The sequence below is a fragment of the Humulus lupulus genome, chromosome 4, assembly GCF_963169125.1.
Source record: "Humulus lupulus chromosome 4, drHumLupu1.1, whole genome shotgun sequence".
Lineage (NCBI taxonomy): Eukaryota > Viridiplantae > Streptophyta > Magnoliopsida > Rosales > Cannabaceae > Humulus > Humulus lupulus.
Genome location: NC_084796.1, coordinates 123504587 through 123517311, shown reverse-complemented (window position 1 = coordinate 123517311; position 12725 = coordinate 123504587). Strand labels below are relative to the sequence as shown.

Genomic DNA, 12725 nt, shown 5'->3' with positions numbered 1-12725 from the left:
GAACCAAAATCCACGACAACTAACATACTACAAACTATGCTAACTACTACTACTATCTATCTTAGTAAAATTCTGACACTACAATTCTCCCATACTAACAAGAATTTCGTCCCCGAAATTTACTTACCAAACAATTCCGGATACCGTGCCAACATGTCTTCCTCCAACTCCCACGTTGCCTCCCGTTCAGAACTATTACTCCATAGGACCTTAACTATCAGAATACTCTTAGACCGTAATTCCTTCATCCCTCTATCTAGCATACTAACTGGTCGTTCCTCGTAACTCAAGTCTTTCTGGAGTGCTATCGTATCGTACTTGAGGACGTGAGATGGGTCTGACACATATCTACACAATATCAACATGTGAAATACATTGTGGCTATCTACTAGAGGTGTCGGTAGGACTAATCTATATGCAACTGTTCCAACCTTGTCCAATATCTCAAAAGGACCTATAAACCGGGGACTAAGCTTGCCTTTTCCCAAACCGCTTCACACCTTTCATAGGAGATATCTTTAAGAAGACTTGATCTCCGACTTTGAATTCCACATCATGCCGCTTGGCATCCGCATAACTTTTCTATCGTCTTTGAGTAGTGAGCATACACTTTCTAATCAGCACTACTGCATCTTGAGCCTCTCTAACAGCTTCGGGTCCAAGAAGTTTCCTTTCTCCTACCTTGTCCCAATGTAATGGTGATTGACACCTCCTTCCATAAAGTAACTCATAGGGTGCCATCCCGATCGTTGACTTGTATATATTATTGTAGGAGAGCTCTATCAATGGAAAACACTTACTCCATGATCCTCCGAAGTCAAGTACACAAGCGCGCAACATATCTTCTAAAATCTGTATGGTACGCTCAGACTGACCGTTGGTCTGAGGATGAAATGTCGTGCTAAGACTTAACTTGGTACCCATGGCTTCTTGCAAGCTTCCCCAAAATCTTGATGTAAACACTGATCCTCTATCGGATACTATAGTCCTAGGGATTCCATGCAGTCGTACTATTTCTCAGACATAAATGTCTGCATATTGATCCGTTGTGTATGTAGTCTTGACAGGCAGGAAGGGAGCTGACTTGGGTTAGTCTTTCTACTACTACCCAAGCTGAGTCGTGCTGCTTATTTGTTCATGGTAGTCCTGTCACGAAGTCCATGGCTATGTCTTCCCACTTCAATTCTGGAATACTAAGCGGTTGCAATAAGCCTGTAGGTCGCTGATGTTCTGCTTTCACTTGCTGGCATACTAAGCATTTAGACACATATTCTGCTACATCTTTCTTCATTCATGGCCACCAATACAATGCCTTAAGGTCATGAGTCATCTTGGTCAACCCTGGGTGAACTGAGTATGGAGTATTATGTGCCTCTTCTAAAATCTTCATCTTAATTCCATGATCATTTGGCATGCATACCCGGTCCCTATATCTCAAGAACCCCTACCCTGATATAGAGAAATCTGTGGCCTTGCCTTCTTTAACTGCAGCTATATGAGATACTAATGTGTCATCATGCACTTGCCCGATCCATATATCTTCTAACAGATTTGACTGGATGGACAAGTTAGCCAGTTTACCAATGACTACTTCTATTCCGGCATTGATCAGCTCTTGCTGAAGCGACTTTTCTATTCCGGATATTGCTGCTAGATTCCCGTAACTCTTTCTGCTTAGCGCATCAACAACTACGTTTGCTTTTCCCGGATGGTATAGGATTTCGTAGTCATAATCCTTTACTAGTTCTAACCACCTGCGTGTCCTCATGTTGAGCTCCTTCTGCGTGAAGAAATACTTTAAGCTCTTGTGGCCCATATAAATCTCACACCATTCTCCATACAGATAGTGGCGCTAGATTTTCAATGCGAAGACCACCGCTGCCAACTCCATATCATGCGTTGGATAGCATTGCTCATATTCCTTCAGCTGCCTTGAGGAGTAGGCTATCACTTTGTCGTTCTACATCAGCACACAACCCGAACCTTGCTTCGACGCATCATAGTAGACTACAAACTTGTCGTTAGGTGTCAGTACACAAAGTAATTGTGCTGAGCATAACTTATCATTAAGCAACTGGAAGCTCTCTTCACACTTATCCGTCCAATTCAACCTTTGCTGTTTCCGGGTCAGGTTGGTAAGTGGAGTGGCTATCTTAGAAAAGCCTTCTACAAACCTCTGATAGTAGCCTACTAGCTAATCTCTGACACATTCTTAGGTCTTGGCTAATCTTTCACTATAGCAACTTCGTCCTTCGATACTATGTGGCCGAGGAACGCTACTTGCAAAAGCAAAAATTCGCACTTCTTGAACTTGGCGTAAAGTTGATGCTCCTTCAGTCGCAACATGATCATTCTTAAATGTTCCTCGTGCTCGACTTCATCCTTGGAGTATACCAAAATATCATCGATGAACACTATGACGAATTTGTCCAAGTAATCCTTAAAGACCCAATTCATTAAATCCATAAATGCAGCTAGAGCATTGGTAAAATCGAAAGACATAACTAAAAACTCGTAATGTCCATATCGAGTTCTAAAAACTGTCTTAGGAATATCTTCTTCTTGTACCTTGAGCTGGTGATACCCAAACCGTAGATCAATCTTTGAAAACACAGTCGCTCCTCGCAGTTGATCAAACAAGTCATCAATCTGGGGTAGTGGGTACTTATTCTTAATTGTCACCTTATTCAACTCGCGGTAATCTATACACATCCGCATGCTTCCATCCTTCTTCACAAATAGAACCGGTGCTCCCCATGGCGAATGGCTCGGTCCAATGAAACCCAAGTCTAAGAATTCTTCTAACTGCGTCTTTAACTCCTTGAGTTCAGTAGGTGCCATCTGGTATGGTACCTTCAAGATAGGCTCAGTTCCCCGAACTAGTTCAATTGTGAAGTCAATTTCTTGAGTAAGGGGCAACCTTGGTAAGTCGTCAGGAAATACTTCTAGGAATTCCTTTATAATGCAGACGTCTCCAACCTTTAGTGGTGTTTCCTTTACCACATCCGTGACACTGGCTAAAATTGCGTGACACCCTTTCTCAATCATCCTCTGAGCTTTGAGAGATGAAATAAGTGGTGTCCGTAGTCTTGAAATATTTCCCATAAAACATAGTCTTTGACTGTCGGAGTTTCGAACATCACTTTCTTACATCTACAGTCGATGGTTACGCCATGCTTTGATAGCCAATCCATGCCCAGTATCACGTCGAAGTCTTTGATCTCTAGCTCTATCAGGTCTCCTTCTAGTTCAATGTCCTCAATTTTGATCGGTACACCTCATACTATCTGTGATTATTGGACTACTTTTCCCGAAAGCAATTATGTCACAAACCTAGTTCTAAATCTTTCACAAGGTTTGTCTAATTTCTCTAACATTCCTAACGAGATATACGAGTGTGTTGCTCCCGAATCAAATAATAATGAACATATATTACCGAGGATAGGAATCTGACCTATGACCACTTTATTACTAGCTTCAGCTTCTCCATGGGTCAAGGCAAAGACCCTGGCTGGAACCATCTTGTTGTCCCTTTTCTCTTCTTGCTTGAGCTGTGGACATTCCCACTTTTGATGACCATCCTGGACACAATTGTAACATCCCTTGGTGTTTGCACGACACTCACCAGGATGTTTCTTTTGACATTTAGAGCACTGCGAGTATTCATCATAACCCGACCTATTTCCTCCATTATTTGTCCGTTCTCTTTTATCATTGTCAGACTGCTTATTGCCAGGATGCCTTCTCTTCTGACCATTATTGTTGCTATGATGATGGTTGTTGTTGTGGTTTCGTCTGTTCTGAGGTTGATTCTGCTGTTTAGGTTCAGGTTTGCTGGCCTCCTCTTTACTGACATTTTCCTGAAGCCTTTCCACTTCTATAGTCGTTTCTAGAGCATCAGCGTAAGAAGTGGTTCCAAGATTTTCCATCTTGACTCCTAGCTCAATATTTGGTCTAAGTCCTCTAACAAACTTGGTGACCCTCAGGAAATCGGTTGGCACCAACTCTGGTGCAAACATGGCTAGTCGATAGAACTGTCAAGCATACTCTGCTACGTTAAGTTGCCCTGCTTCAGATTGGTGAATTATTCTACCCTCGTAGCAATGACTGCTGAGTTGTAGTACTTCTTGTGAAAGAGCTCCATAAATCTAGTCCATGTCATGGTGGCGACATTGTTAGTCTGCTGTACTAAATCCCACCATATTCTAGAATCCTTCTTCAGAAGAGAAGAAATGCAGGATATGCGGTCCGCGTTGCCGAGGTTCATGTGTGCTAGGATCGGCTCTACATTCCTGAGCCATTCTTCTACCTCGAAGGGGTCGGTTGTCCCTTCAAAGTTTGGAGCATGTTCTTATGAAACCTCTCATAGATTGGCTCCATGTACTGAGCTGGGTAGGGCACATAGTTCACCATTGGTCATCCCCCATAAGGACCTAGTTGTTGGGGTGCTTGAACCGCTGGCTAAGGCTATAGTTGCGGCTGAGGCTGGGGCTGAGTTTGAGTCTGTGGCTAAGTCTGTGCCTGTTGTCGTTGTTGCTGCATCAATTCTTCCACTTATTGCCATAGTCAGAAAATCTTAGCGTTGTTGTCAACCGGAGGCGGTGCACTTCTGTTAGCAGCAGCATTGGTAGCACACGTTCCCCTTCTTCGGACTGGAGGGGCTTCGATGGTCTCATTGGCGGCGTTGGAGGCATTGCCAGCTGTGCGTGCAGATCTTCTGAGCGACATCTTCATCAAAGTTCTAACAGTTAAGAAAAAGCATGTTAGAACTTACCCTAATAGGCTCTAAGGCAAGACTTAGTCTAAGCAAAGATAACTCGGAATTATTTGTTATGATTTCTTATGAAGAATTATGTAAGCCTTCTTTATAATTAGGGTGTGTTTCTTTACTTAGAAAATCAACCATCTTTATTATTTTCTAAGTCTGTTTCTAATCATCCTATATGACTTAATTCTCAGGCTCGAAACTCGTCGTTGTTCCGAAGTTAACCATATTGAAGGAGGGTTGGGATCAGTAAAATCGTTCCCACTACTATGGCCCCCTAAACTCTCAGTATAGAACCCGGTCCATTGATTTGTATCCACCCTCAATGAACTCAGTCATTGTTTATTAAATTTATTATTTATTATGATTAGAAAAAAAAATCAAACTCATACATGTCATTTGTAACGTCCTACTTCCTTAGAGTCGTTACTGAGTGAGTTTTAAACGTGCAATTAACTCGCTAATCGAGGTTTTAGGTTAAAAGTGTAGCTAAACTGTAATAAAAGTCATATAATTTAAAATGTAATCATTTATTGAAATTATAAAGCGTTATACATTTGGGATCCCAAAATATTGTTTAGAAATATTTACAACTCAAAAATATGATTAAAGTCGACTAAACGACAAAATTTGGATTAATACTTAGCATCTACCAAAAATACCCCTTGCCGTGACAGCCAGGCAGGCCGAACATGTACACGTCGCTCCACGCTCCCTATACTCATGGTTGGTCAACCTTTTCCTTGCCCTTACCTGCACCATAGAGAACCCATGAGCCGAAGCCCAGCAAGAAAACTTAATACAAACAATCAACATATGCATAACTATCAATTAGCACACAATAAGGCAGCCAACAGGCTAAACACATAGCAGCCATGCAGTCCCAGGTGCTATACCAGGCCCTGGGTTAGCGGTCTACATCGTGAGGGTGTCTCAAGCATCCGAGGAGGGTCTCACCCTAGCAACTTGCACTCAGCGTGCTCAACGTCGTTCCTGGCCCCTTGCCGTACCCAGCTTCCTGCCGTTCTCGGCCTTCGCCGTTCCCGACCTTCGCCATTTATTCACAAATATGCAACACACAACATATATTCAACAAATACTTAAACAAATACAAACATAAACAATAGGGCTACGCCCTGCATCACAATCACATAGGGTTGTGCCCTGTAATACAAATTATAGAGCCACGCTCTACTCTACGGGTACAACAACTTTCTTACCTGTGTCCCAAGCTTCCTAAGCACCGATATCTTGACACTACTACAAAATTGACATGGGACGATGGTTTTAAACCGTCATATGGACTCTCATACGTTGGTTCTAGTACCGTCGTCCCATGCAATGTCATGCCATGTAATGCATGAAACGACGGTTTAAATAAAAGCATCATCTCCTACCGTACATGAGACGATGGTTCCTATACAAACGTTGTCTCTTGTGGTACATGAGACAACAGTTTCTGTGCAAGCATCATCCACTGCAGTAAATGAGACGAAAGTTCCTACTCAAGCGTCATCTTTCTGCAGTACATGAGATGAAAATTTATGTGCAAGCATCGTCCCCTGTAATACATAAGACAACAATTTTGTGGAGACCGACGTCCCATGTAGAATACGGGAATTTTTTCATTTCTTTATTTTCAACTACTATATTCATTCATAATTTCTTGTGTAATTACAACATGGTTCAGACAGAATCAATAGGCAAACAAAATAATCAATAGAACTCAGTATGTTCCAAATTTAAAAATTACAAGAACAAAATATACACTTGTAATAACTATGTAAGGGATAACTAAAAACTACAATTAGTATATTTTTTAATTATGATTTCAAAAGTTACTCTAGCTATGACTCATCCGGTCAAGAAGCCTGGCTGCCCATTGAATTCTTCCAAAAGGTTATGCATTTTTAAAGCTTCTTCCAAGTAATTGTCCTACAGAAATTTGGAAGCTTTCAGCCTTAAACTTGGCCTTAATTCAAAAGACAACATAAGATAACTTCAAATTCTAATGGTTACCTGATTCATGTCAATCGTCTGGAGAGCTTCTCCTCTCGTGAAAATTATAACATGGTTTTGGTTTTCTGGCTTTCGTTCTCCTATCTTGGCTGAACCCGATAATTTTATCCGATATATTTCCTTTAAACCGGTACCAAAACAATCAGTTGTATATCATAAGGCATAGAAGCACAATTATTGTTCTCAATATTTACCTGATCAAGATTATCAACAGCTTTCACCAAAACTGAATAATAAACTTTATGTACTTTTCCTCCTTCATTCTCTTCAACTTCATCAATATATGCCACCCTAAGAGAAGGATTACTGTACAAAGGAAAAAAAATAAATTCTTGAATGAAATGAAGAAATGACATGTAACATTAATTAACAAACGGAGAACATACTTGACCATCAAGTTCAGGATGTCTGTTGCACGACGATCTCCACTTCACTTCTGGTTGCCATAGTTTTGACAGGTAGCGATATATGTGAATTTCATGTCAGCAACTGCTTCTAATTGTGCATAAAGAGATCTTTGGCTTTTTTTATCTTCCTCTGATGGAACTGTTATGGATTTGTAGCCTCCAAGTATCTCTGTTCACAACAAGAAATTACAAACATAAAGAAAATATAACTACTTACACTACCTCATATGGACAGAGATCAGGAAAAACATGGATTGTGTTCATAGGCAAACACCACTGGCATATAATAAACATGCACAATTAAAGTGTACTAAGAACTAAGAGCTTGATAGACATTGATTCCTAAAACCCAAAAAAAGAGAACTAGGAAGTAAGAGTTTGTTAGATTGATTCTAAACTTCTAAAGCTTTAATAACTTTTGCATGATTTTTTAGCACAATCCTGTTTTTTCAAGTGAAATAAAATTGACTACAACACAGAAAGATACACTATAAATTTTATGAAGCAACTGAGATCTTGTTTTCAGAAGACAGAATAGTTGATGATTTCTGTAAAAGCTACAATCCCAAAAAGGCCTTAATATATGAAGGCACTAGAATTTGCAACAAGATCTTTAGAAGTCTCTTGGTTAAAGATTTGGGTGAAAATACTCTTACCACTTTCATTGGCCATGTCAAGGAAAGCCTGAAGCTTCAAAGCTCATCTGTAGTACATCATTCCTCGAACTGAAACACAAAAAATAGTCAGTACAACAAGCTGATTAATACTATGAAACATGAGAAAGGAATGCATCCAATACTTGTTCTGCAGAGAGTTTGTCCTCTTAGGGAGACCCAGTGACGAAGCTGTAAAATGTTTTCCTCAGTTTCCCATATCTCACTATCTTTTTTACAATTAATTCGCTCCATGAAGTTATTCCAGTCATCTGCAAGTTGCAAAATAATTAAATACCGAATTCAGAATGTGGTCATTAAATCAAATAGAAAATTTACTGTGAAACAAAGTTAAAAGACAGAATCACACACCTGGGAAAATTTTCTGCAAGTAATATAAGATTGATACACCATCTTCATTTTCCAACTCAAGGTCAGTTTTAGAGTAAACTATCTCCTCACTGTAGTATGGAGTCATGACACTGCCAGTAGCAGGAAATTAAGATACAAATCATGCAGTCAATATTTCATTTTATGAGCCTAAGCTATGCTGGCTGCAAGAATATAATATATTGCAGATAAAATATATCCTGCACATACAAGGATAGAAACATACACTAAACTCCTAGCCAATTTGTTCCATGAATATAACCCCCAGGAAAAAGTAAGTGAAATAATATATGCTTTTAAATATTCAACGTTAAAAAAAAAATATAAGAAATAATGCCAGTAGAAGCTACAGGCCACTTTCTGGGTTTTGAAAGGTACTGGTAGATCATATGCTGAGGCCTTAAAAGACCTTGCTATTCTAATTACAAGTACCCTGACTAGTTTCAAGAAGGTTCAGGCGTATGGAATTAATATGTTCCATGTTTATGAGTTAAGAACTTTTATTGAACCTGAAAGAAAGCATTTTCCGGACTTTGGGGGCACGTGGCATATCCATGAACAGTGAATTTGTGAAAAATGAGATTCTTCTACATGCTTCAAGGTTAGTTGGTACATCAGTAGCAGATTCCTTCACTGTCAACAAGAGGTATAGGCGTCTTATCTAGAATGATGGCAAGCAATAAGCATGTTTCAGTTAAATAGTTACAACAGATTGCAGTTAAAATGCATCTGAGTCTAAATTTTTATACCTGTTCTTCCCACTGAGCTGTGACAACTGGGGGGAATGCTATGGCAGGTCTTGTATCAGTACCTGCAAAAAGTTGTCTCCCAGTATCCTTGCTGCTATGACCAACTTCAAGCAATTCCCTGAAAGGTATAACATGAAAAAAGTTCATGAATTACAATTCAACTTTTAAAACTCACAACAATTGCTTCAGATAGAATGGCATAATGTTAAACCTACCTGAGCTCATTCACCATCATGTCATGGGTGACAACTTCCAACATATCTTGCAGCAACAACACCACTGTATCTTTATTGGATGGTTCAACGTCTTTCTTCAACAAAGAAGTTGTAATAATAAAGTTTATTGAATTTTCAAGCTAAGCATGTACTGTGTATATAATTACATATATGCTCTCTTCTAATAATTTACCAAGATCTCTACAAGCTCCACAAATTTCTTGCAAAGAGTAGGTAAAGGACCCATTCTGAAGTTTGCAAGAAGCAGATTTTTTGAGATGCTACTTTCAACTTCTTTAATAATGATGCTAATTATCCTGCAAACCATAAAATCATATTAGAATGTATAGCAACATTTTATATAGGATGAGACTATAATAATTATTGATATCCACGCTCAATAATATATAAAACACTTTTTTGTAATTTCTACAGGTTACATTATGGTACATGTTATTTGGTTCAAGCATAAATGACTTGGCGTAAATGAAATCAATCTGTGGTGTTAAAAGGAAAAAAAAAAGAAAAATCGTTGAAATTTAGCTCATACATGAAAAACTAGAAACAGTATAGCCAAAAATGCAAAGATCAAAATCAAGTGTTCCCAGCTATAAGAGTAATGGAAAAATTAATTTTTTTTTTAAAAAAGCAATGTAATTACCCAGTACCTTTTCCAGTATTTAAATTTTGTTTTGAAATCTTGATATGTAAGAGAAAATTTTAAGTGTGACAAAGAAGTTTCAGAAACCGTAAGAACTGTAACTCGTTTACATTATAGACTACAAAACTAGACATTAGTTTTATTCTGACTCTTCGATTTCTAGAAACTGATACAAACAGAATTATATATTCTACTTGTAGAGAAACCAATTGCTACCAATATAACCTTTTTTCATTATCTCCAACCACAAGAATGCTCAAGACATGCTTGAAAAATTCATAACAGTCAATCACTGCACATTTCATGTATTCATCAGCACATATATGTTGGGGTTTTATGCCCTAATTAAAACTCCAATTCTTTGTAATCTCATTTTATTATCAATAAAAGAATAGAAATCATTTTTTGACTTGGTCAATCACTTTGCTCACATGTTTTATTTTCATGATTATTTGTTTAATATAAACTTCTATTAAATCCCGAGCATATAGCTAATCTTATTTATAGTGACGTAATCACAGTGGAATATAAATATGATTATATGTTCAAAATAAGTTAGTCCTAAGATTAGTCAGTGCACCGGATTTACACTGACTTGCCAATCTACGATATGATCTACTTACACATTACAGTGTTATGTTCTTTCCAGAACATTAGCAAAGTAGATAAGATCGGATGTATTTGTTACATCGGACAGGACCGATATTGACAGTTGATAAGATAAGTAAACATACCGTTATTATCTATTCTAGTCATATCATATAGTTGACCATAGGTCAATTCAATCTCAATTATGAGTGGTTAGTATTCTAACTGATTGTATTATTTGAGTTCTTTGACTTGTTCGTTACCAGCTTACCCTACGGACTAGCCCATACTTACATCTTGGGAACTCGGTAGTATAATTGAGTGGGAGTGTTAATCATAGATATGAACATCTATAGCTTCTGATGAAGAAGTGAAACGATGGTTTCCTTTTAGTTTGGTTCAAGGTGATAAATGATAGAGATCTCATTTCAGTAATTAAATTAGTTTACTGAAATATCATTTACAAGGAACTAAGTGTTTTAAGGATAAAATACAATGAGGGGTAAAACGGTATTTTAGTCCTATCTCATTGTAGACCGTCTATAGAGGATTGAGTGAAAATTATGGTTGTAACAATGGATAATTAATAGCGTATCTATATTTGTTATAGAGCGTTTTATGAATTCAAGAGTGCAATTCCAAGTCTATAGTGGAGTCACGAGGAATTAATAAGTTAGTAAATTTATTTGTTAGATTTATGATAACTTATTGGAGCTTGATTTCATAGGCCCATGGTCCCCATTGTACCTTCGATAAAATCATCTAGATAGTCTCAATTAATTGATTTAATCATCAATTAGAATTATCAAAGTTGACCAGGTCAATTTTGGATAGTTTCATAGAGTTGTATAATTTTGAGAAGAAAAGAGAAATTATGGCAGATTTATTAATTAAGATAAATTGGTATCTAAATTAATTAATAAATTTAAATCAAGGTTCAAATTATAAATAATTAATTTGATAAAGGATTTAAAAAATTATTTAATTAATTAAATCAATAGAAAATAATACAGGCCTTGATTTTAAGTCCAATGGGCTTATAATCAAATGGGAAATTTCACGAGTCTATAGCCCATGATAATTTCGACCTAGGGCTTCAAAATGGCTGTTATTTTATTGATTTTTTAATTAAATTAAATGGCCTAATTGAGTCTATAAAAGGAGTACTTAGAGAGAAGATTTCAGAGACGATAGATAAATCACAAGTCAGATTTTCTGATAGTTTTATATTCTCTCTAAACACAAGTCCTTTTCTAAGCCACTTTGTTATTTTCTCTTCTTCTCTCTATATCTATCTCATGTGTTGAGAATTGCCCACACTAGTCTAGGTGGTTCTAAGGATACATTGGAAGATCGTGAAGAAAATAGAAGATCGGTTCAGTTTCTTGGTAATACTCTACGACAGAGAGGATACAAGAGTTAGAGAAACTGAAGGAAGGACTCTTTAATTCCGCTGCGTATACTGTAAGTATTATATTATTTGTTTCTCTTTGAATTCAATTTTAGAAACATGTTTTAGGCTATCTCGTATTAATTTGTTTAATATTAGATATACATGAAAATAAATAAAGATCCTGTATAAGATTTTCCTACAACTGGCCTCAGAGCCTTTGGTAATATTTATTTTCATGCATGAACATGTTTAAAATTGGATTATTTGATATGTTTGAATAATTGGATGGTTTTCATGTGTTTTATGAGCATGTTGATTTTATGTGAATTTTTGCATTTTTAGGTTATTTTGTTGTGTTTTCTATGCTATTAATTTTTATATATGCTTTATTTTGTGTAAAACATGGTAAAAATTAATTATAAAATGGTTTTGGTTGAAAAAATTGCACAAAATTTTTTTTTCGAAATTTTTGTTCTGGCTACCATGCGCGCGCGCACACCGTGCGTAGCTGCACACGCACGCGCGCGCGCCCAGCGCGCCACCACCCATCCGCGCGCGCGCCCAGAGCGCCACCACCCATCCGCGCGCGCGCGCCTCATGCGCGCACCCCAGCCCCGCGCGCGTGCCACCAGCAGCCAGTGCACCCCTACGGTGAACAGTACGGGTACTGTTCATCCAGAATTTTTTTTAAAAATTTTTTTTTTTTTTGAAAAATAAATAAAATTAAAATTTGTTGAAATAAATTATTTATAATCAAAACCTAAAATATCTTTTTTGTTTTATCATTTAATTTTTTTTTTAAAATAAGATATTTTGGTTAGTTAAGATTTGAATAATTAGATATTTTCTACAAAGATTCATATTCAAATTTAAAATTAGACTAAC

General features: G+C 37.4%; 1 protein-coding gene across 1 annotated transcript; it reads right to left on the bottom strand.

Annotated features, from left to right (window-relative positions):
* Positions 1 to 6416: 6416 nt before the first annotated feature.
* Positions 6417 to 10137, bottom strand: LOC133830774 (callose synthase 5-like). The gene is made up of 11 exons (XM_062260842.1): positions 10085 to 10137; positions 9199 to 9515; positions 8984 to 9101; positions 8744 to 8895; positions 8217 to 8326; positions 7991 to 8116; positions 7848 to 7916; positions 7171 to 7360; positions 6979 to 7090; positions 6785 to 6904; positions 6417 to 6700 (listed from the first exon to the last, which is right to left on the bottom strand). Exons 2-7 carry the CDS (start codon positions 9240 to 9242, stop codon positions 7891 to 7893), a joined length of 576 nt encoding a protein of 191 aa, XP_062116826.1. The 5' UTR covers positions 9243 to 9515; positions 10085 to 10137; the 3' UTR covers positions 6417 to 6700; positions 6785 to 6904; positions 6979 to 7090; positions 7171 to 7360; positions 7848 to 7890.
* Between the last annotated feature and the right edge of the window lie 2588 nt (positions 10138 to 12725).

Coding starts and splice junctions, on each gene's coding strand:
- LOC133830774 (XM_062260842.1), bottom strand. CDS start 9,242: ATGTTGGAAGTTGTCACCCATGACATGATGGTGAATGAGCTCAG. Junction 9,102..9,198: donor ATGATGGTGAATGAGCTCAG/GTAGGTTTAACA, acceptor TATACCTTTCAG/GGAATTGCTTGAAGTTGGTC. Junction 8,327..8,743: donor CGGAAAATGCTTTCTTTCAG/GTTCAATAAAAG, acceptor TGCTACTGGCAG/TGTCATGACTCCATACTACA.